At 45.4% G+C, this 22,486-nt stretch overlaps 1 protein-coding gene across 2 annotated transcripts in view; it reads right to left on the reverse strand.

The window, feature by feature from the left end:
- Positions 1-4,272: 4,272 nt before the first annotated feature.
- Positions 4,273-22,486, reverse strand: part of POLR3A (RNA polymerase III subunit A) — a 32,184-nt gene continuing 13,970 nt past the window's right edge. The window contains exons 19-32 of one of the 2 annotated variants that reach the window (XM_075257899.1): positions 19,820-19,957; positions 19,423-19,593; positions 17,961-18,074; positions 16,908-16,943; positions 14,643-14,729; positions 13,593-13,675; positions 12,136-12,306; positions 11,921-12,014; positions 10,392-10,484; positions 10,148-10,312; positions 8,847-9,011; positions 8,486-8,617; positions 8,264-8,396; positions 4,273-6,625 (exon numbers count right to left, since the gene is read on the reverse strand). In XM_075257899.1, the coding sequence (XP_075114000.1) occupies positions 6,474-6,625; positions 8,264-8,396; positions 8,486-8,617; positions 8,847-9,011; positions 10,148-10,312; positions 10,392-10,484; positions 11,921-12,014; positions 12,136-12,306; positions 13,593-13,675; positions 14,643-14,729; positions 16,908-16,943; positions 17,961-18,074; positions 19,423-19,593; positions 19,820-19,957 (1,734 nt within the window). In that variant the 3' untranslated portion in view covers positions 4,273-6,473. The remainder of the gene's footprint in view (positions 6,626-8,263; positions 8,397-8,485; positions 8,618-8,846; positions 9,012-10,147; positions 10,313-10,391; positions 10,485-11,920; positions 12,015-12,135; positions 12,307-13,592; positions 13,676-14,642; positions 14,730-16,907; positions 16,944-17,960; positions 18,075-19,422; positions 19,594-19,819; positions 19,958-22,486) is intronic. The other variant, XM_075257900.1, reaches the window with a different exon arrangement.

The raw sequence follows: 22,486 nt of genomic DNA on the forward strand, positions 1-22,486 counted from the left end.
CATGACCTTGGACTGTATAACACATGACCATAGACCGTATAACACGACCTCGGACTGTATAACACATGACCATAGACCGTATAACACATGACCATGGACTGTATAACAAGCAAAGATCTAGAAAACCGTGACACAAGCTGCATTTCCGCAATGTGGGGCCTCAGCCTCAAACTGCATTTTCCATTATTATGTGGTTCTCCTCATTTTTTGCAAACCCAATGTTTGATACTTGACAACACCTGGTCTCAGTTGCTGGATGGTATTGCAGCAGATAATGTAATATCAAAAACAAGTTTTTCTGGCTATATTCTACTCAGTCACTTCTACAATTTATGTTTCACTGGTGGTTTTTCTCACCCCTCCTCTCCCCACCTAATGCTATCTGTCTCTATACTACATAAAGCCTGGAGGAGAAGAAGAGAAGTCACCCTGTCTAGAATGTAGCCCAGATCCTTCCTGGGCAAATAGCATGTCGCTGACGTGGGGAGCCTCATGCTTCTGCAAGGAAAGCATCACTTTCTATAAGTGTCACTGGAAGAGTCCTCAGGCATTTCGCTTCACCAGCTGCAGATCTGAGCATTCGTCTTAGTGCCGTGAAAATAAAACAGAACATGCAACCAAAGACAATTCTAAAAAGACAGAATCTTATAAGACATCATTTTATATGTTTTTCCCTCCATAGATTTCTATGGAGAGTGTGAAAATCACAGCAAAAACGCAGCATGATACATGCAGAAACGCCGCGGAAAAGCATCAAAATCCGCAGACAAAAACTCACTGTTTTGCTTGGTTGAGGCTAAGACCCCATGGGCCGGACAAATAAAGTAATTTTTCACCTTTATATATATTAGGTCACCCATGCTGTTCCACGTGCAATGTGTTGTCATTAGCTGGCCATACACAGTAAATTTGAGACTGCTGAAGCTGGAAAATTTATACATAAACCTATGAACGTTCGTCCATATCCTACCATTGGCTAAAATCACTTGTGCTAGATTTTTTTCCACTATACTGGTTTGTGTATGGGCTAGACCAGGTGTGCCCAAAACGTCGATCGCAAAGGACGTATGGGTTGTTCGCGTGACATTTTTTTTTTTTTGAACCAGCCGCTGTCCTTGCGCTGGTTCAGACGTTTATGTTTCAGCGTAGGCGGCGTCTTCACGCCATCTTCGCTGATATGCAGATGTCTGCCAGGAGAAAAGGATGCGGTGGCGGCAGCGGCATCGAGGTCGGTAAGTATGAAAACTTTATGTTTTTTTGTTTTATAATAGACCACTACCTGCTGGAGTATTCCCAGCAGGTAGCGGCCTATTTACCAACCTCCCCGGACCTGATCACTGCCGCCCCTGCTTCCCCTTGTACTATAGGCTGCGGCGGGTGGTAGTGAATAGGCCCGGGCCAGGCCGCGATCCCAATACTGCTATTATTATATTTCAGACCCCCCCGAGTATAATAATCGGAGCCCCAGGGGAGGTGTGAGAGAACAAAATTGCATCCATTGCATCAGTTCCTTTAGATTGTCTACTATGGAGAAGATGATGAGAATGTTCATTGTTGTTTGTGTGTTTGGAACAGTCAGTATGCACGATGCAAGAACAGTAGAGTTGAGCGATCGGGATCGGAAAAGATCGGATTTCGATTGGCGATCGAGTAAATTTCACAATCGCGATCAGAATTCTGATCCTGATCTTGATCTTTTTAGGCAGGGTCAAGGCTACTGGCCAAGCATTATGGGAAAAGCTAACAATGTTAGCTAGGTCCCATAGGAATGAATGGATGCAGCTGGCACACAGCCTGTGCCGGCGTCCGGCCGCTTAACCTCCTGCGCGCTGGCTGCTTCCATTCATTCCAATGGGAGACTGGCTAACAGCTATAGTAGCTAACACTTACCTGCACAGATCCGCTGCCACTGGTCCGGTCCCCACCTCGCTGCCCTCGCCTCCCAGGTTAGTGTTACAGACCTAGGAAGAAGGCGGGGCTTGTGGCTTAGGAGAGTGTGGGCTGGTACTGGGAGGATAGACGTGTGATGCAATCATATCTCCCTGCCCTGTACCCGCCCACACTCTCCTAAGCCACAAGCCCCGCTTTCTTCCTAGGTCTGTAACACTAACCTGGGAGGCGGGGGCAGCGAGGCGAGAACAGCGGGGACCGGACCAGCGATCTGAGCAGGTAAGTGGACACTTTTTAATCACTACACAGCATGGAGTCTAACAATTAAAGCGTTCAATTTTTAGACTCCATGCTGTGTAGTGAATAGGATCGTTTTTAAAATTTTAAAAGATCTTCAATTATTAAAAAAATCCCATTGACTTGCAGTGGGATCGGAATTGGGATCGAATGGAAAATGATCGGAAATCGATTTTAAAAACGATCCTGAAATCTCAAGATCGGCTCAACCGTAATGAATAATCTACAACTGAATATAGATGGCCAGCTTTATTAAAAGACAATTCAGAACAGGGCACATGAAATCTAAGATACCATTTGTAAAGGGATGGAAATGAATATCCATCAGCTCTATCATATTCATTGTGGAAGGTGACAGGTGCGCACAGGGCCTTATTTTTATTTATTTTTTCTATAGTTTAAGTGAACTGCAACGTCTGGATCACAATAGAATACAAGTTATAAAAACTAAAATAGAATTCATTGCGCTCATAAAAGGTAATAAGAGCTTGTAAACAAATCCGGTTCCTTGAACTTTTACATGCTAGGGTGTTAACTTGTGCATTCAGAAGTGTGCGCTCTCTCCGGGCTGGAGCACACGATGTAACGCAGCGCTTATTCTGACACATAAACTCGTGTCAGAGTCAGCGCTGCAAAACAGAAACACGTTGACTTCAATGGGTTCCGTTTAACGCATGTAACACATTGAAATCAATGGGAGGCTTTGTTACATTGTGTGCATGGGCTCTCACTTTGCAAAAGTACTGAATAGGTTGAGCTCCGCTGCATTAGATGACTGGCAGGTTCAGCTTACCGTCATCTGAGGTTTACGTCCGGCTTAAGGTTTATTCTTTGGAAGGAACAAAATGGTTTCCAGTTACTTCTGAAAGGGAGAGTCAGATCTGGACTGCCAGCCATCAAATATCTCATCTCTATTGCTCCATTGACACGTTCTTTATGTACCACTAGCATTTGCCCGCGATTTCGTCCACGTGTTGGCGTTTGCGGTGACTGGGGGCCTGCGTGCATGCCCCCTCCCGTGGGCCCCCCCTCACACGTGGCCCCTCTACCGCACGCCCCTACCTCCCCCAAATCCCCCATCCCGTGCAGCCCCCTCCTCCCGCGCGCAAAAGTAGGTTCGCTCCAATGCACACTCTCTCTTAGACTCCATGTCCTTCAGCTGCCACCAGCCGAAGCGGTACAGCAGGCTGAACAGATGTTGCCGACATCTGCGCAAATTCCTCCCTCCCTCCCCCGGCAAAGGCCGAACACTTCTGTACCCTGTCGTACTCACATACGCATCACAGCACAGTACACTTCGAACGCCGCCACAGCAAGGCTGCATGCCCGGTACTCTCCGGACCTTCGAGTAGACGCTGGTTTCTCCTGCTCGCAGACTCTCCATAACGCCGCCCACACAATGCCGCGATCCAGAGAACGGCAGAAGTACCTGTGATGACGTAATCTCGGGTCCTTTAGCCTTGCGTGAACATGAATCTGGTGTTAGTGGTGGTGAGGTCTGGGCATTTAGCGGCACAATACATAGCCAATGTTTCATTCCAGGTTCCGATGTATGTATGTATGTGCGAAATGTCAGCCAAATCCTTGTTGGTGTTTTTGCGTGATTGAGGAACAAACATCCAAACTTTCACAATATTATATTAATTATTATTGTTATTATAATTATATATTATTAATTATATTATTAATTTATATATGTTATATTATTATTAATAATTATATTAATAATTATATTATATATTATTATTATTGATAATATTATTAGTTTAGTAGTGTAGTAGTAGTAGTAGTATAGTAAGTAAGTATAGTATTAGTATAGGAAAGATAGGATAGGATAGGAGGATGCCTGGCAATACAGACGGACCATGTATGTGCAGTCACCTCTCTGCAGCTTCTGAGGTTGGGGATATGTACACACACGTATACGCACAAAGGGCACACAATGAACTGACCTCCTGCTACTGGGACTTACTGGATACTGTATTGCTACACACACAAATGGTTCAGCAAAAACACTTTATTTCATTCTTTATTTACATAGATTGCAGGGTGTATTTCATACCCATCCAAAAAGGCAGGTGTTATTCCATCCAAAGAAGACAAAAGAAAAGCATAAAACCAAAATCAAACAGTTTGTGCCTGTCAGTTTAACAAACATCTTTATTAGGCTTTGCCACTATCAAGTCCTCTGTTGGCATCACAGTGAGTAAAAGGGAGTCTGTCAGCAGCGTTGACCATATAAGGGCCCGTTCACACGGGGACAGAGGGGGCGGATTTTGGGCACGGAATCTACGTCATAATCCGCCCTCTCACAATGGTGGTCTGTGAAGACCGCTAGCTTACTTAATGCCGCTCACAGAAAAAAGAAGTGAGCTGCCCTTTCTTCAGGCGGATTCCGCACCTCGCGGCAGCACCCTCTCGACTAGACCCATTAATTTTGGGCCTACTCCAGAGCGGGAAGCTGTGACTGACAGTTGCGGCAGGCGTACTTTGGTCCCAATTTTGACGCGGCTTCCCGCGTCAAAATCTGTACCAAAATATGCTATTCTGTGCCCGTGTGAACTAGGCCTAATACTATGCTAGGTAGGACGCTACAAAAATATATCGAGCAGAGCTTAATGCAGAGACCTGGGACATTTGCATTGGCCGGATGAAGAAAACTACTAGTATTTTTTTATTTATTTCTTTTACATAACTTTTTGTCCTAAAAACATTATTTTATACATGTCTATTTATAATAAATATTTAGATATTTTATATAATAACAAGGTTCTCTTTACACAGCTGTCTGTAGCGTCTGCAGGATTAGTTACTGACAGACTCCTTTTAATTGCTTCCTGTAAAATCCAGAATCCTTGAAGTGCCCAAGACGTGTGCCGAGTGCAATACTTTCCGCTGAACTAAATTATCAAAATAAATATTCTAGAATGTGTCCGTTGTCATATGGTACAATCCACAACTGTACACATTATATGGAATATAACAAGTGGTCAGAGACATCTTCGGGGTCAGTTTCAGTTTTCACTTCTCTCACCACTTTGGGGTGGGGGGGGGGGGAGGAGGAAAAAAAAAAAAAAGAAAGAAAAGACGACAGCATACTAGACTGGCACCAAGTTTCTGATGAATACAACATGATCTTAGTCAGAAAATGGTGCATAGAATTTATATGTTATCATTTAAAGACAGCCTAAGATGCAACTGATTTTTGGAGAGGCGAGTACTTAAACCTGCTGCACTTAATTGTATTTAGCAAGGAATTTTCCTTAGCATAAGTCATAAAAGAGCAGATGCCATTTCAATTTTTTCCATAAATAAATAGTTGTAATATACAGTATCAGAGGAAAATTCATTTATATTATTTGTCAATCTTCTAAACTGCTCGACTTCCAGAAAATCCTGTCTACTCTATAGACTCACAGGCTGATCAGATTACATAGAAATCTATGGAGAGGGGGAAGGCCAAGTAAGAGTCCCTACTCTGTAGACTCACAGGCTGATCAGATTACATAGAAATCTATGGAGAGGGGGAGACCAAGTAAGAGTCCAGCAAAGGATAGGACACCACACTGTAAAGGTTTATTTCTACAGGACTGGCAGTATAAATGTGAATAAACCTCCGGGGAAGTAGAAATCTGGTATTTCAATGTGCAAACTATTTGTTTCTTTTCCATTTATTCCTCCTCCCTGCACCGTCTACATAGACTTCTATATAACGCAGTCTGTTTTCAGTGCAGATGGGAGGAGAGAAGTATTTTCCTCTGAAAGTGTATATAATAACGTTTCTTGTATTCAGCTATACTATTCATTTACAAGAGGAAATCTGACATGACAACTACTCCTAAAGCACAGTGATAATGTAACTACATCTTTGGAAATAGCAACACAATCAATCTGCTTACAGTATATTATATATACATTTCATTACAGCACTTTTTTTTTTAAATACATACCTTATATACAGTGAAACCTCTCCTATAGAGGATCCCAATCTATGTAATACATTTTCAGTTCCATCCTACACACTGGCCATTGTAAATGAAAGGACCGCACCTCTAGAGGACCACTTTATGATGCAATATGCAGTGGTTGTCTCAAAGAGGTATCACTTTCATTCATTTTCTTCTTCCAGTATAGGTAGCTGTACACACAACCAATTTCCAAGGATCTACGGTCAATCATTTCTACTCCCTGAATAGCTTTTCCATCTCCAACTTATTTCCCCCCATCTAGAGCAACGCAATTCATAGTCAAAGTAAAGGAAACAGATGCAAATGGAAGATTCCCGGCTACGTACTAGCAACGGGTAGGTGAAATTCTTTGTTGTCGAAGATGAGCGGCCGCTTAGGTGGATTAGGATCCTTGTCTGCTCTATGCAGAAGCTTAAAGAGCCCGGTGCCAATATTCATAGGGATGCCCATTATTATGCATTCTGACACTCCTGGGAAAGAAGTGAGAGTGTGAGGACAAGGTTTTCACACTTACAATATCTAGGTCTATGCATAGAACAATCTCACACTGAATTTTGACAGCTGAAGCTGTTACACTGATCGCAACCTTTAGAGACCTTTCACGGTACAATCGAAAGACACAAAGATGACACCAAAGCCTAATGCTCACATGTTACAATATATCTATTTTCTATTGAATATTCCACTCCAACTGTACACAGTTTAACTGTTAACCTGTTCTTAAAGACGACCTTTCACCTCCTGGGGCACATGCAGTGTTATATACCGCTAGAAAGCAGACAGTACAGCGTAATAGACGCTACTGTGAGGAAGGGCGTTCCTGAATGACTGTCAGAAACGCCCTTCTGATGGTGAAGAGCTACGGTACCGGCACCAATAGCTCTTCACTGGGGGCACAGAATGGCTCTGCCATTGAGCAGAGCCGACTATGCATGCCCACCTGATGTAAATGGCCATTTTCTTGTGGATGCTTACACAGTAAGCTGGGGTAAGTGGCCACAAGAAAATGGCCGCTTACACCAGGAGGGCATGTGCAGTCAGCTCTGCGCATGCGTAGAAGTTTCAAGTCAAGGCCGGAAGAAGTGCGACGAGGCCATTCAAGAAGAAGATGGAGGCGTCGCTGGAGAGTTCTCTCGCAGCATTGGACACCCCCAGTGCTGTTTGAGCGCTGGGAACCGCCCCAGTGCTGCGAGAGAACTCATTTCCATATCGAAGAAAATCGGGATCTAAAGGTAGGAGAAGAATAGCCTTTCTTAAGGCTATTCCAACGTGTTAGTGATAAAAAAAAATATTGCATTTTGATGATAGGATCCCTTTAAAGGGATTCTACCATTAAACTACGTTTTTTTCTAATTACCACGTTGGAATAGCCTTAAGAAAGGCTATTCGTCTCCTACCTTTAGACGTGGTCTCCGCCGCGCCGTTCCGTAGAAATACCGGTTTTAACCGGTATGCAAATGAGAACCGGTATACAGGAGCATAGAGAGGCCACCCCAAAATGGCCGCCGGCCGGCTCCTGTATTGAACTGCAAGAGCGGCTACCCAAAAATGGCTGCTGGCCGGCGGCCATTTTTTGGTAGCTGCTCTTGCAGTTCAATACAGGAGCTGGGCCGGCGGCCATTTTGGGGTAGCCGCTCTTGTAGTTCAATACAGGAGCTGGCCGGCGGCCATTTTGGGGTGGCCTCTCTATGCTCCTGTGTCGAACTACAAGAGCAAGAGAAGCCAGAAGAGGCGGAGTTGCTGCAGAAGAAGGAGGCGGTGCAGGAAAGAGCTCTGGGCAGCAATGGGGACGCGCTCATCGGTGTTTCAGCGCTGGGGCCCGCCCTCATTTGCATACCGGTTAAAACCGGTATTTCTACGGAACAGCGCGGTGGAGACCACGTCTAAAGGTAGGAGACGAATAGCCTTTCTTAAGGCTATTCCGACGTGTTCATTAGACAAAAAGGTAGTTTAATGGTAGAATCCCTTTAAGTTATCATTACTGAGGGTGCAGGTGCTAGAAGGATGGGGCAGGAATGCTATGATCTGTATATGGGCTGACAAGGCTCTTCTCTATACTGCACTGCTTCAGTGTAGCAACCGGTCGAGGTTTCATCATCTGCACTCACCACAGACTGAATCTTTTTGACCAAAATAGGCGGCATCAAATAGGTGGTCAGCGGTCTTTTCAAAGGAAGCCAACATAAGGACACTCTCTTTCATCTTTGCCAGACCGAATCGTGTAATACCGAGCACCTCTCCCTGTGACAAAAGGGAAGAACACGTAGAAAACGAATATTAGCCCGAATGGTAATCTAAGTAATATAAGCTGTCTGGAGACTAAACTTCACCTTATAAGTCATGAGGTCTGCAAGAAGCATTACATGTCGCCGGTCAATACTCATCCCATGGTTGACCATTGTGTACTGGATCTCGTTGATAATGGTGGAGCGAGCGGCTTCAATACCGATAGTCTTCTCCACCTGATTAAAGAAGAAACTGATGTCATTTTTCAGGGTGTAGGGACATAAATACAGAATCACATCATTATGGAAGTATAATGGCCTGAGCCCTCTATATAGAGACTGGTGGGCGTCTTTAAAAGCAGAGGCACCAACAGCACCAGAGCGGTAGAGGAAATTTAGGCAGATGCATTCAGCCTCACAACTTTGTTTAATAAGGACTATAGGACCTACAATACTAGGAACATACCTCATAGGTGTTGTTTGAGGTGGTATGTGAGCCTTTCACTCCATGGGTAGCCATGACAGCACGCAGATTATCCCCTTCCACCAAGAGTTTATACTTCTCCTTGCCACTTTGCTCATCGATGTGTATGACAGCACGTGCCACTTCAGGAATGCCCTGCACCACCACCTAAATAGGTCAAAATGGAAGACAATAGAAAAATGTGTGTTCTGGTCCTCCAAAAGTTTAAAACTCTTTAAGATGGACAAACAGAAGGGGTTATAACTGGGAAAGGGCCTTCCCGGGAGTGTTCATTCTCAATCACTAATAGTAACTTCACTGTATGTAAATGGATCAGAGCTACTGTATGCGGACAACTGATTCATCGCCATACAGCAGGGGTCCTCAAACTTTTCAAACAGGGGGCCAGTTCACTGTCCCTCAAACCACTGGAGGGCCGAAATATAGTTAAACAAAAAAAAAAAAACAAAAAAAAAAAAAAAAAACAAAAAAAAAAAAAAAAAGGTATATGCTCCACAGTAGAGCCCCCCACAGTATTATATGCTCCACAGCAGGCCCCCCCCCCACAGTGTTGTATGCTCCTCAGAACGCCCCCTCCCACACAGTATTATCTGCTCTTCAGTACACCCACACTGTGTTATATGCTCCTCAGTACACCCACACCATATTATATACTCCTCAGTACACCCACACCGTATTATATGCTCCTCAGTACGCCCCACACACCGTATTATACGCTCCTCAGTACACACACACACTATTATATGCTTCTCAGTAAGCATATGATGCATTTATAGGAACAGCACCCCAGGAATGGTAGTGCCCCAAGAATCCGATTATGCCAAAAATGTAAAGCGTTGGTAGGTCTCTAAGTTAATTTACAGTGTAAAATTATTTCCTATCCACTGCAACCCTCACTGATCAGGAGTATATGGGGTCGAGCAAGGAAAACAGTAAGTGAATAAGCTTGGCTTTCTCCAACAGTTCTATAAATGTCCACAGGTATATCAGAATAGAGAGGAGGGTTGTGGAGCGGAGGGCACTTGGAAGTTGTGGCACAAACCAGAGTAAAGCTTCTCATGATCCTACACTAAAATCATTCAAAAAAAGTTATGGTACAGGTTTCTTATGTAGTATTGTCATTGGTTTTGCAGCGTCACTTGCAGTAGTGTAAGTGCTGCAGGGCGAAATGGCAATCTTAGTTGGTGCAACAGGAGACTTGTGCAAGTCCCAACCTAATGGCTAATGTAAATGATAAGCCATCACAGATGCATACAGTAAAACATACAAGGCTCAGTACCAACCTTTGGGAGTTCCTCTTTAAGCGACTGTAAGACATAGTACATTGAGCTTTTGTTGTTCTCTCTTGGTGTAACACAAAGCACAGCCTCACCATGAACTGCAATATCACCGGGCTTCACTCGTAGCTTAGACATGCAGATGGAGTATCTCACGGTCTCCGCATTTACCTGACAAATAGCCACTGTTATGTTAAGATGTTCAGTAAAAAGCATTGACTAGCCATAGAGAGTATATAGATGAGCTCACCTCAAGCCTCAGCAACCGTATACGCTCTAGTGATAGTTTCACCAGTAAGAAACAATCATCAGGAAGAAACACTTCTTCTATGTACTCCGATATCTGTATAGAAATGTCAAGAAATAGATCACATTACACAAATGAGCATGCACCGAGGCCGCCACAGAGCACCGGTGGAAGAGATGTAGATGTTTATATACCCAGCGGATTTTCTATGTGTTTAGATCAATGGAAGCCAGAGTCTGCGCAGCCGCACGTCTGGTGTTACGTGGATACTTGGCCCATTATATTTGCCTATATGTTCGGTTACATTTCACTTAAAGCTACAGTCAGGGTCTTCAGGCTGCATCCTATCCTACTAATATTATATTATTATAAATTATTATTATTGTTCCTCAATCACGCAAAAACGCCTACAAGGATTTGGCTGACATTTCGCACATTGGAACCTGGAATGAAACATAGGCTATGTATTGTGCCGGTAAATGCCTAGACCTCACCACCACTAACACCAGATTCATGTTCACGCAAGGCTAAAGGACCCGAGATGACATCATCACAGGTACTTCTGCCTTTCTCTGATTGGATCACGGCATTGTGTGGGCGGCGCTATGGAGAGTCTGCGAGCAGGAGAAAACGGCGTCTACTCGAAGGTCCGGAGAATACCAGGCGTGCAGCCTTGCTGTGGCGGTGTTCAAAGTGTACTGAGTGTGATGTGTGTGCGAGTACGACAGGATACAGAAGTGTTCGGACTCTGCCGGGGAAGGGAGGAACTTGCGCGGATGTCGGCAACATCCGTTCAGCCTGCTGTACCGCTTCGGCTGGTGGCAGCTGCAGGACATGGAGTCTAAGAGAAAGTGTGCATTGGAGCGAACCTGCTTTTGCACGTGGGAGGAGGGGGCTGCACGGGATGGGGGATTTGGGGGAGGTAGGGGCGTGCGGTAGAGGGGCCATGCATGAGGGGGCCCACGGGAGGGGACATGCGCGCGGGCCCCCAGTCACCGCAAACACCAACACGTGGACGAAGTCGCGGGCAAATGCTAGTATGCATGTAAATCCTCTTTTAGGCCGGGGCCCCATGGGACTTAAATGCCGCAATTTGCCCACAGCGAAAACAACACAGGAAAAATCGCTGTTTTTTACAGTAAGGGTAAAGTGGGTGGGATTCTAGTGAATTTTTATGCCACTTTGCGGCATAAAAAACCGTGGTGCAGACCCGCAGCATGTCAATTATACCTACGGAGATGCTGGTGATTTCCCCATAGGTATAATTGTAACAGAGAGTCCGGGGAGGAAAAATCTGCAAACTTTCTGTGTAAAGCGCTGCGGGAAGAACCGCGATGTGTTGCCGCCACGGTTTTTCCCGCGATGCTTTTTTGCTGTTGGACGTACCATGGAGTCTAAGCCTCAAGTGGTTGACAAATACTATTAAAAGGGCACACCATAAGATGATACAGTTACCATCTGCTTAAGCATTGTAGAGACTCCCGCAATAGAAGGAACTAGATTTCTTACTTACAAAAATGTACTTTTCTTACCTCACCTAACAGGGTCTTCTCAATTCTGCCTTTTACTAGACGGGCAAAGTCAGAATCATCATCTCTATCCAGGTGGGCAGTTATTATTGGAGTACTGTAAAGATATACAAGTAGTACAACATGTACCGGTTACACACTTGGCATATACGCTAATAGTCACTTTACAGTAATACAACTTGCCACAAGTATCATCTTATAATAAACTCATCGCAAACCTGATGTTCTTTGAAGCATTGATGATTTCCTTGATACGAGGCACACCCAAGGTGATATTCATGGAGGCCACTCCAGCAAAATGGAACGTTTTCAGAGTCATCTGTGTTCCTGGTTCCCCAATGCTTTGAGCACATAGGGCTCCCACTGCTGAACCTGGCTCCATCTGAGCTCTGGGGAGGAGATGATGGAGGAAATGAAAAACACAGCTGTATTTCAGAAATTAACGCTAAAGCATTCTTCTTTTCACACTAGTGCAACGTAGTTAATGCTGTAAATGTTATAACACCAGCTGCATATTAAGGATGTACCACATCCCTCAAATGGCATGGTCAACAGCAACCATGGGATCGAAATGGCTAAACAGGGGAAGACGGCACCCACAGTAACCCCAACTATACCTTCAGAAAGTGATGACAGTGTGCTAGGCCATTGCAAAAGCAGCCAAGTGCTCAGTCTTCATCTCTAAACCATTAGCTTAAAGAGGACCTTTCACCACCCCAAGCCTGTGCAGTTTTCTGTACTATGTTATAGGCGCTGCTGAACAGACTCTGGGGCACTTTGAATTTTCTCTCTAGCCCCCCTGGTTGCGGAGTTCTGAGCTCTGTTATTTCTGGCGCCCTGTATGTTAATGAAGCCCTTCACTGTCAGAAGGGCGTTACTGACAGTGAAGGGGGCAGCGATGTCATTCTGACACTGTCCAATTAGCAGAGGACAGTGTCACAGCAGCTTCAGCAGCGTGATCTCACGAGATCACGCACTCCTCTCTTCACCGGACTGCAAAGAAGACCCGGAAGAGCGATCCAGGGAGAGTTCTGAAGCGGACGAAGGAGAACTTCACTGACATCGCTACTGGTAAGTATAGAAACCCCTAAGCAATGAGCATAAGTGCCCGGTAGACCCTGGGGCCTAGGTCTAGCCCCTATACAATGAGCATTATCCCTAGGAAACAAGCATTAACTCCTAATAGCCCCTAGGCAATAAGCAGTAGCCCCTAGCAACGAGCATTAACCCCCAATAGCCCTTAGGCAACGAGAAGTAGCCCCTAGCAATGAGCATTAACCCCTAATAGCCCCTAGGCAACGAGCAGTAGCCCCTAACAATGAGCATTAATCCCTAATAGCCCTTAGGCAACAAGCAGTAGCCCCTAGCAATGAGCATTAACCCCTAATAGCCTCTAGGGAACGAGCAGTAGCCCCTAGTAGCGAGCATTAACCCCTGTTAGCCCCTAGCAGCAAGCAAATATTGCCATTGTATCAAACTACTTGCGTCTCCCTATTTCCTAATAGAATATAAGCTCTTGTGAGCAGGGCCCTCACTCATATTGTTTGATATGTTTATTTCTTTCCCACATTGTAATGACTCACATTGTCTCTTCATCTGATTTGTAAAGTGCTGTGGAATATGTTGGCGCTATATAAATAAAGTTATTATCATTATTACTGGCATTATATCATACCTCATATACTTATCACGACAGGTCTCCAAAAATTTTTCCAGCTGAGTTGGGGTAATCCTGTCCAGTTGGTACAAAACACGCGGCTGTGCATAGAACAACAAATTACAACATGAAAAGAATAAAAGTAAAATAATAGCAGAAACTCCCCTCCCCGCCCCCATTGACTATTTGTCGGGCTCATCAAAAGTACTCAACACTGTGCACAATGGGTTTCTTCCCATGAAAGGGGCCTAAAGTTCTTATTACGAAGGCAAAATATTAGGCCTCTTTCTCAATAACTGTACAATGTGTATGTGCTCCTGAATTTAAAGAAAACCCATATAGGCGCAGTATTCTCCAAAATAATGTAACTCCTCCTACTTACTGCTCATTTCCAGTTAACCACTAGTATAACAAAGATATCAACAAGCTATATAATAAGCCACCACTAACCTAGGTCAGTTACAAGAGAGACAAAAGGTCCCCTAGCAGCCAGTCTACAGCCCCATTCACAAGGGGCAAGAGGGGGCGGATTTTGGCGCTGAATCCACATCATAATCCACCCCCCTCACAATGGAGGTCTATGTAGACCGCTAGCTTAGCAACATGCCGCTCACGGAAAAAAGAAGCGGTCTATGTAGACCGCTAGCTTAGCAACATGCCGCTCACGGAAAAAAGAAGCGAACTGCCCTTTCTTTAGGCGGATTCGACAGCACAGCGACAGCACCCTCCGGACTAGCCCCATTCATTTGAGCGTGCTCCGGAGGAAGCCACGACTGTCGGAATCCGCATGCGCATTTTGGTCCTATTTTGACGCAGCTTCCCGTGTGAGACTCAGGACCAAAATCCGCCATTCCGAGCCCCGTGTGTTGCTGGTCACTTGGCTTTTAAGCCCTACTCTAAAGAGGGGACACAGAAGAGACTGGTTTTGGTACTTCCAAGTTTATTTCTATCCCTGACACAGTAAACACATCTTCAATGATATGCAGTCATATAGAGCGTGTCTAATCCAGCTTTTCGCACTGATTGGTATACAGCCAAGTCTTTCCCCCATACTGGAGTTGGAGTTACCTCTGTGGTGCCATTGTCATTGATGCCATATTTATCTCTGGTCTTCTTGATGCGTTCTGAAATGTCCTTCACAAACTTCCTAATTTCCTGTAAGAAATAAAATAAGATAAGAAAGCAAGAAAGAAATAGATCACGCCTGGGCATACAATCTGCACAGCACTCTCCTTGCCTACACTCAGTAGGAAATCCAATATTATTCTGCATTGCAGGCGACCACCATATAATATCTTCTGTGAGTGAGCGCCATTGTTGGTGTTGCATGTATAATACCATGGATCTCCAGAAGTGTATGGAGAGCGGGCAGCAATGTCTGTTCCACTATATACAGACATAGGTTTCCATTAATAAAATAATTTATGAGGTGAGAACCTTGACACTGAATAATTGTTACCATAATAGTATTGGGCTATTAGCGCTCAACCCCCCCCCCCAACCCACCTTGGTATGCTAAGCAATAATGGGGTTTTTTTTGTACTCAATGGGGAACACAGCACCATGGGTATAGACCTGGTGACTAGGAGAATGAAAAGATGTCGCCTCTGACCGGACACCCTTGGAGTAGAGAGGTTCAATAAGACAGGACTAGGAAGATGGCCCCCAGTTCCAGAGGTAGAGCTGGAGGAGGACTCTGCTGTGGACCACAGGCTCTGAGCGGTCAAGGTACCGAAGACAGTTCCCCAGCCAGAAGACTAGCGTTGGAGGGATAACCTGCGAAAGGAGGGGTAGAAGGAATTCCCCCCCCGAGAGAGTCCTGGAGAGGAGACCCAACAAACCCGGTAAGGCAAGAGAGACGGGTGGACGAGCTGGACACAGAATAGTCCCAGCGGCCCATAAACGCCAATTACAAGGGCTCGGGTGGAACTGAGCCAAAGGGAGAACCTGATAGTCAAGACCATCGTGCCCAGGACTTGGAGGGAGGGGCAAGTATAGGTGATGCTTCAGTTCCGGAAATGGGGAAACGGAACGTCACCGGATCATTAGAAAATGTGCCTGCGCCGGTCACGTGCCTGTCCCAAGTATAAAAGGTAAATATATATTTTTTTTTTTTTATTAAGCCAATTTGAAGTTAGGCGGGGTGGATTAATTTTCAATTTATGCCAGACAATTTATTTAATAATTCTGTTACTTTGTATCATGTATGTTTTTTCATCCAAGGCTGTAGTTAGCTCATGTTTAAGACCATCTAAAAGGACCTGATTTTTTTCTGTCCTGATACATAACACTGTAACTTTCAAAGAGGATGTACTTTGGTTTTCTGTATACGTATATATATGACCTGAATAAAACAAGCACAATATTAGGAGGTACAGGAGGCCCTGCCTGTAATGCCTCCCAAACTGGGGGGGAAAGGCGGGTGGTAATACAGTTCTGTACACAAGCATCATATGCAGTTATACGGAGCCTGTGCACTTCAATGCAGGCTCCATACACACTTAAGACATGCAAAAACATCAAAGGTCAACGTAAAATTCATTTGCTCCATCCTGCATTTTATGCCTGATTCACATATACTGATGTGTTCCGTCCCTACGGACGGAACACAAGCGCAACTGCAAGCGCTGTGCAGCTCAAGCACATGGAGCGCATTATAGTCTATGGAGCACGTGCGCTTGAACTGCACAGCGCTTGTGTTCCGTCCGTAAGGGTCCGCATCAGCATATGTGAACCAAGCCTTAGAAGGTTAGATACATTAATAACATTGTGCTCTCTCCAAGCATGGTATCATTACAGTGAAAAAAATTTAAAAATATGTCATATAAGCACAAAGTGATATTACTTGAAACAATTTGCATGGGTTAAAGAGAATCTGTCACCAGGTTTATGTTGCTGTGTAGGAGGACAGTATAAATAGGAATAGAAGCATCATTTGCAGCAGTGTGACACTTTACAGTCAACAGTTACCTGCTGCAGCGTCAACTGTGCACTCCGTTCCAGAACTCATGAATGGCCGGCGACTTCTGTGCTCATTGACAGCTTTCTCCCTATGCTGTGTGTGTAGGGAGAAAGCTGTCAATTGGTAGCACATAGTGACCCTACAGCTTCGACTCCTGTTTCAGCTCCAGGACATGAATAGCAAATTTATGAAAAGTACAAGAAAGTGGTAAAATGCTGGGTCACTTTTGCTAGTTTATACAGTCTTCAGATAGGCAATATAGACCTGGTGACAAGTCTGTAACAGGCAGGCTATCAGGAAGCAACAGAAAACACACACAGTGTAGACAAACATTTGCACACAGCAGAAACATCTTCCCATGCCTCAGTTACCTCATAATAGTGTCTGAACCCTGTATCTGTGAGGGACTGCAAACAGAGGCATGGATCAAAAAGAGGTAAAAAGGAAATTGGAACTTTATACGTAAAATGTCAAACTTTAGTGCTTAGGAGTTTTCTGCAGTTTTATCTTAAAGGGATCCTATCATTAAAACTAAATTTTTTGTGACTAACATGTAGGAATAGCCTTAAGAAAGGCTATTCTTCCTACCTTTTAGATGTCTTCTCTGCGCAGCTGTTCTGTAGAAATCCAGGTTTTTGTCTGTATGGAAATGAGTTCTCTCGCAGCCGACTGTGCATGCCTGCCGGTCACCAGAAAATGGCCGCTTACACAGTATTGTAAGCGGCCATTTTCTTGTGGCCGGCAGGCATGCGCAGTCAGTTGCCCGAGGCCTAGAAATTTGAAGCCAGCGAAGGAAGAAGACTCGAAGAGAAGCCGTTCCTGATGAAGATGGAGGCGGTGCTGGAGATTTCTCTCACAGCATTGGGGACGCCTCCAGTGCTGTTTGAGCGCTGGGGCCCGCCCCCAGAGTTGCGAGAGAACTCATTTGCATATCGACGAAAACCGGGATTTCTACTGAACGGCGGCGTGGAGAAGACATCTAAAGGTAGGAGAAGAATAGCCTTTCTTAAGACTATTCCTACGTGTTAGGAACAAAAAAATTGCGTTTTAATGATAGGATCCCTTTAAACGTTGCACAATGAGAAAATTCTGCAGCTTTCTTATAATGTGTAAGAATATGTCAAAAAGAATTTACTATGTCCAAAATCCCTATGAAACCAGTGATAGTGTTGAGAAGCTAGAGAAGATGGTTTAAAACTAAAATCCTAAAGATTATGTCTAAGGGTGTGTTGACAATGCCGAAGCTCGAGTGGTTGAGCGATGATGCCACGGCCAATGTTAATGACAAGGGAGTAGACCAATGGCTATTGCTACTATTGCTCCCATTAAGACTCGCTAATTAAAGGGAATTCAACATTAAAACACGTATTAAGAATGTAGAAAGTTGGTAAATTTCTAGATCTCAGACACCGCATATTCATTACCTGCAAATAAGAATCTTGACAAGATAAAAATTCAGATTTCTTCAATACGGACTCTGTAGTCAGAACAAGTTCATTTTTACTTAAGGCTGGTTCATCCGGACAGGAAAACACTGCCTGTGAAAAGAAATAGGTCACTAGGAAATAAAAAGTACAAGAGAGTAAGGCTATGTTCACACTAACAAAATTACAATCCCTTGCTGTTATTGGCCATAGGATGAAAACTATCGACATCAAAGGTAGAAGAATAACGTATACAGTCAATTTCCATTGACTATAATCCTACTAATAAGTTTGTGTGTTTGGATGTTTGTTCTTCAATCACAGCCAAACGGATGAACACATTTGGGTGAGACTTCACACATGTCTAGATATTTCCCGAGACATAGGCTACTTCTTAGGTCCCACACTCAACCCAAATCACGACCACAACCGGCAACAGCTGCCTCCGGCTGCAGGACCTGAGATGACGTCATTGCCGGTCTTTCAGCGGGCCTCCTATTGGTTCACGGCAGTCTGAAGGCAGGCAACAGGGGAAGCAGCACGGCCCGATAGGTTGTCGGCATTGCGTGGGCAACACGAGTGACCGAGGGAGCGCCGGAGAACATAGCGGCCGGTCGCAGGTCCGGAGCGACGCTGGCATGCTGGCCGGTTGAATGGTGCCGGCTTATGTTGCGGCCCCGACATCTCCCGTTCGGCAGAAATCCGCACGTGACTGCTAACTTCATGGCTGGAGGAACAGACGATGGGGAAAGAACCGCACAAACTAGCTGATGTTGCGGCCGCGCAACGCGCTGCACGCCACCCCCTCATCGGTGAGTAAGCCTGGCAAGGTGCTGTTCGGCCAGTGCCTGGCCTGAAAATCAGGTGCAGCCTAGGCTGGTGTGTGTGGCACTGCTGGGACGTGCTGTAGCGGGTTCGGGATGGGGGTTGTGGGTGCAAGGGGTAGGGGCTTTGACGGTGCGGAGGTTGGGGGAAAGTGGGTTTGAGGGTACAGGGAGGGGGAGTGGGAGTGGTTGTTCAGGGGTGGGCCTGTAGGGAGGTGGGTTGGGTTCTGTGTCTTGAACCAGCGGGGGCCCGTTGTCACCTGCGGCCGGGAGTGGCGGTGCCGGGGGCGCTACGGCAGAGTACGGACATGGGCGCGGCAGCGCGTGCCGGGGAGGGGAAGGGGGAGTCCAGGGGTGCCGAGGTCGGTGGGGCCGGGGCCGTGCTGGAGGGGGGGGGGGCATGGACGAAGTCACAGATAATGCTAGTGTAAAAGTAAACCAAAAACAAACAGGGACTCTTCTTAAAGTTTTTCTTACGTGGAGGTAAATGCAGGAGCTGAGCGCAAGAAATGCTACGGAATTTTATCTAGATTATTTGCAAAGTTTTTCTTTACTTTAAGATTTATTTAAGTGGTTTATTTTATAAGCTGGAAAAGACAAAATCAAGACTTGGTTAAAAATAAATCAATCTCCATCACCTTTACATTGTCCAAGACTCTCTTAAATTCAAGAGGTTCATCCTTTCCTTCCATAGCAGCAGGGTCCAAGCCATCTCCTCCATATATGAACTGAATAATATCACCAGTAGAGCTCCGGACCGTCAAGTCATACTGAGAGCAGAGATCTTCAAGTGATTTCACAAGTCGCCTCTGCAAATTAGAAATCAATGGTGTTAGAGGAGTTGTTCACCGTAAGTAAGCGGCCATTTTCATGTGTTAGTCACAAAATATTGTGTTTTAATGATAGGATCCCTTTAAGAGGTTAAAGCCCATCTTATTAACCCATTCTGGGCCTCCTTCTCCTCTTTCTCAATCCATTTAAAACACTTATTTTGCTAGAACAAGACATTCTGTAATAGAACGTGTTACTACATACCTGCATATAACCGGTCTCCGCCGTCTTCACAGCAGTGTCTACCAGACCTTCACGTCCAGCCATGGTGTGGAAAAAGAATTCTGTGGGAGTCAGTCCAGAATAGAAGCTGTTTGCCACAAATCCTTTGGCTGCAGGTAGCTGTGAAGACGTATTAAGAAGCATTGTAATATTTCAATGATTTAGCAGATTGATATACAATATCATGTAATAATGAATGATCTATGTACTGTCCATTCATATATTTGTAGACCTAGATCTGTAACCATCATAAGGGGGCAGCGTGCAAGTCTAAGGCCCCGTTCACACGGGGCACGGAATGGTGGGAAGCCACGGGAAACAGTGTCAAAATAGGACAAAACCAGCAGAACAAGGACCAACCCGAGGAACAGGTAAGGATCACAGCGCTCACCCCAGCAATTAAGGCAGTCTCCTTTATTGGAATCGGTAGGCACAATGCGTTTTGACAAGCATATGTCATTTTTCAAGGGCACAATCACTGGCCTAAATGGCTCGATGCTTAACCATTCCAGCGCCAGTTGCCTTTTGCCTCAGGACCCCAGAGGCCAGCTCCGGGGTCCCGAGGCACATCTGGAAAACCACCTGGACTTGTGTATCCTGTGGCCAGTGTTGGAACAGTCTGAGCTATTCAGAGGTAGGCTTTTGCCTATTCACGTTTTGGCGGCACAGGTCTGGAAGCAGGCCCGGAAGGAGTCTTCTTATTTTGATACCCCTGCGGAGACCCCTTAATTGGACAATCCTGGTTTGTCCGACTTATTTGAGTTACCCGATGCCCGGTCCTGGTCCCGATATGGTGTGTCCTCCCTAGCGGATTTGAACACACAAGGGGTGTTTGCTACCTTCACATCCCTAGCTACTTCCCATCAAATCTTCAGGTTTCTCCAAATACGTCATGCCCTTTCATCATTATTCCCTGACCAGCCGTGTGCCATCTCGGAATACCCGCTAATTGGTGTGCCAGGGTCTCAGGGTCCTGGGGGCCTTATTTCCATTCTTTACGAACATCTGATCCATATGAAGGTGTCTTTAGCTGAGGTCCCAGCTCTGATGCGTTGGCGCACCAATATTCCGGAACTAACGGATGAGACATTTCAGGAAATTTTGGAATCTCCTCTACAAGTCTCACCCTTGGCTAATAATAAACGGATTCAAATTTTCATCTTACATCAGTGTTACTTGACCCCAGCCCGTTTACATAAGATGGGCGCTTGCCTAGCCCGAATTGCCTTAGGTGTCCGTGTCCTCACGCAGATTTTTGGCACATGGTGTGGAGATGTCCAATTCTACAAATGTTCTGGAAGGGGGTGGTGGACCTCTTGGTGGATGTTCTGAGTCCCACTTTCTCCTGAAGTCTACCTATTTGGCGTCCTGGAGGAGGAGGAGGAGGAGTGGCAGCATCATACTTGAGTTTTTCTTCGAGAATGTCTATTTTACGCCAGGAAGGCCATTGCCTTATGATGGATGGCCCCACGGTCTCCGTCAGTATCTCAATGGCAGAAGTTGATCAATTTGATCCTTCCATTTAACCGAATTATATATAAGGGGAGAGGCTGTCCTCAGAAATTTGATAAGGGTATGGGGAGCGTGGTATAATTCCTCCGCAACCCAATACTCTGCTCCCTCAATGCGTTCAGCGCTGGACGCCTTTGTCTTGAGGGGTGACGTCTGCCGGGTAGGTCCATGTATCAATATGACAAGTGATAACTGACGTTGTGATACTTTACCAGTTACTGAATTTTTGATGTGGAGGGTGGGTTTGGGCCGAGGTGGGAAGGCAATGTGGCATATCTCTGTTAAGTTGGGATTTTTCCTGTATTTATGCTCTTTTGTGAACATACTTTTCCTGATTGTACTATTTGCTTTGATATATAATTTTCAATAAAACGAGTTTTTAAAAAAAAAAAAAAAAAAAAAAAAGGTACAAAATGCGCCTGCCGCGACTGTTGCGGCTTCCCGCTCCGGAGCAGGCCCAAATAAATGGGCCTAGTCCGGAGGGTGCTGCCGCGAGAATCCGCCTGAAGAAAGGACAGCTCACTTCTTTTTTCCATGAGCGGCAACATACCACAGGCGGAAAAAAGTAAGCTAGCGGTCTGCACACACCTCTATTGTAAGGGGGTGGATCATGACGTGGATTCAGCGCCAAAATCCAGCCCCTCTTGCCCCATGTGAACGAGCCCTAAAAGAAAGAAGGTTTTATCATTGTCACTGATGAGGATTCTTTACTGTAACAGCACTGAGACTATGAAACGCTCAACCACAGGGTGCTATAGCTAGTTCAAGAGGGACCTGCAGACTTTTCCTGAGTGTAAACATGTTAAAGGGATCCTATCATTCAGAAGTTATTTTTTGTTTCTAACACGTCGGAATAGCCTTAAGAAAAGCTATTCGTCTCCTACCTTTTGTTATCTTCTCCGCGCCGCAGTTCGCCCGAAATACCGGTTTTCGTCAGTATGCAAATGAGTTCTCTCGCAGCACTGGGGGCGAGCCCCAGTGCTCAACCAGCACTAGTGACGTCCCCAATGCTGTCAGAGAACTCTCCAGCGCCCCCTCCATCTTATTCTGGAACATCCTCTTCCGGCGCAGGCTTTGAAACTTCTAGGCCTCGGGCAGAGCCGACTGCGCATGCCCACAGGCCACAAGAAAATGGCC

The sequence above is a fragment of the Leptodactylus fuscus genome, chromosome 10, assembly GCF_031893055.1.
Source record: "Leptodactylus fuscus isolate aLepFus1 chromosome 10, aLepFus1.hap2, whole genome shotgun sequence".
Lineage (NCBI taxonomy): Eukaryota > Metazoa > Chordata > Amphibia > Anura > Leptodactylidae > Leptodactylus > Leptodactylus fuscus.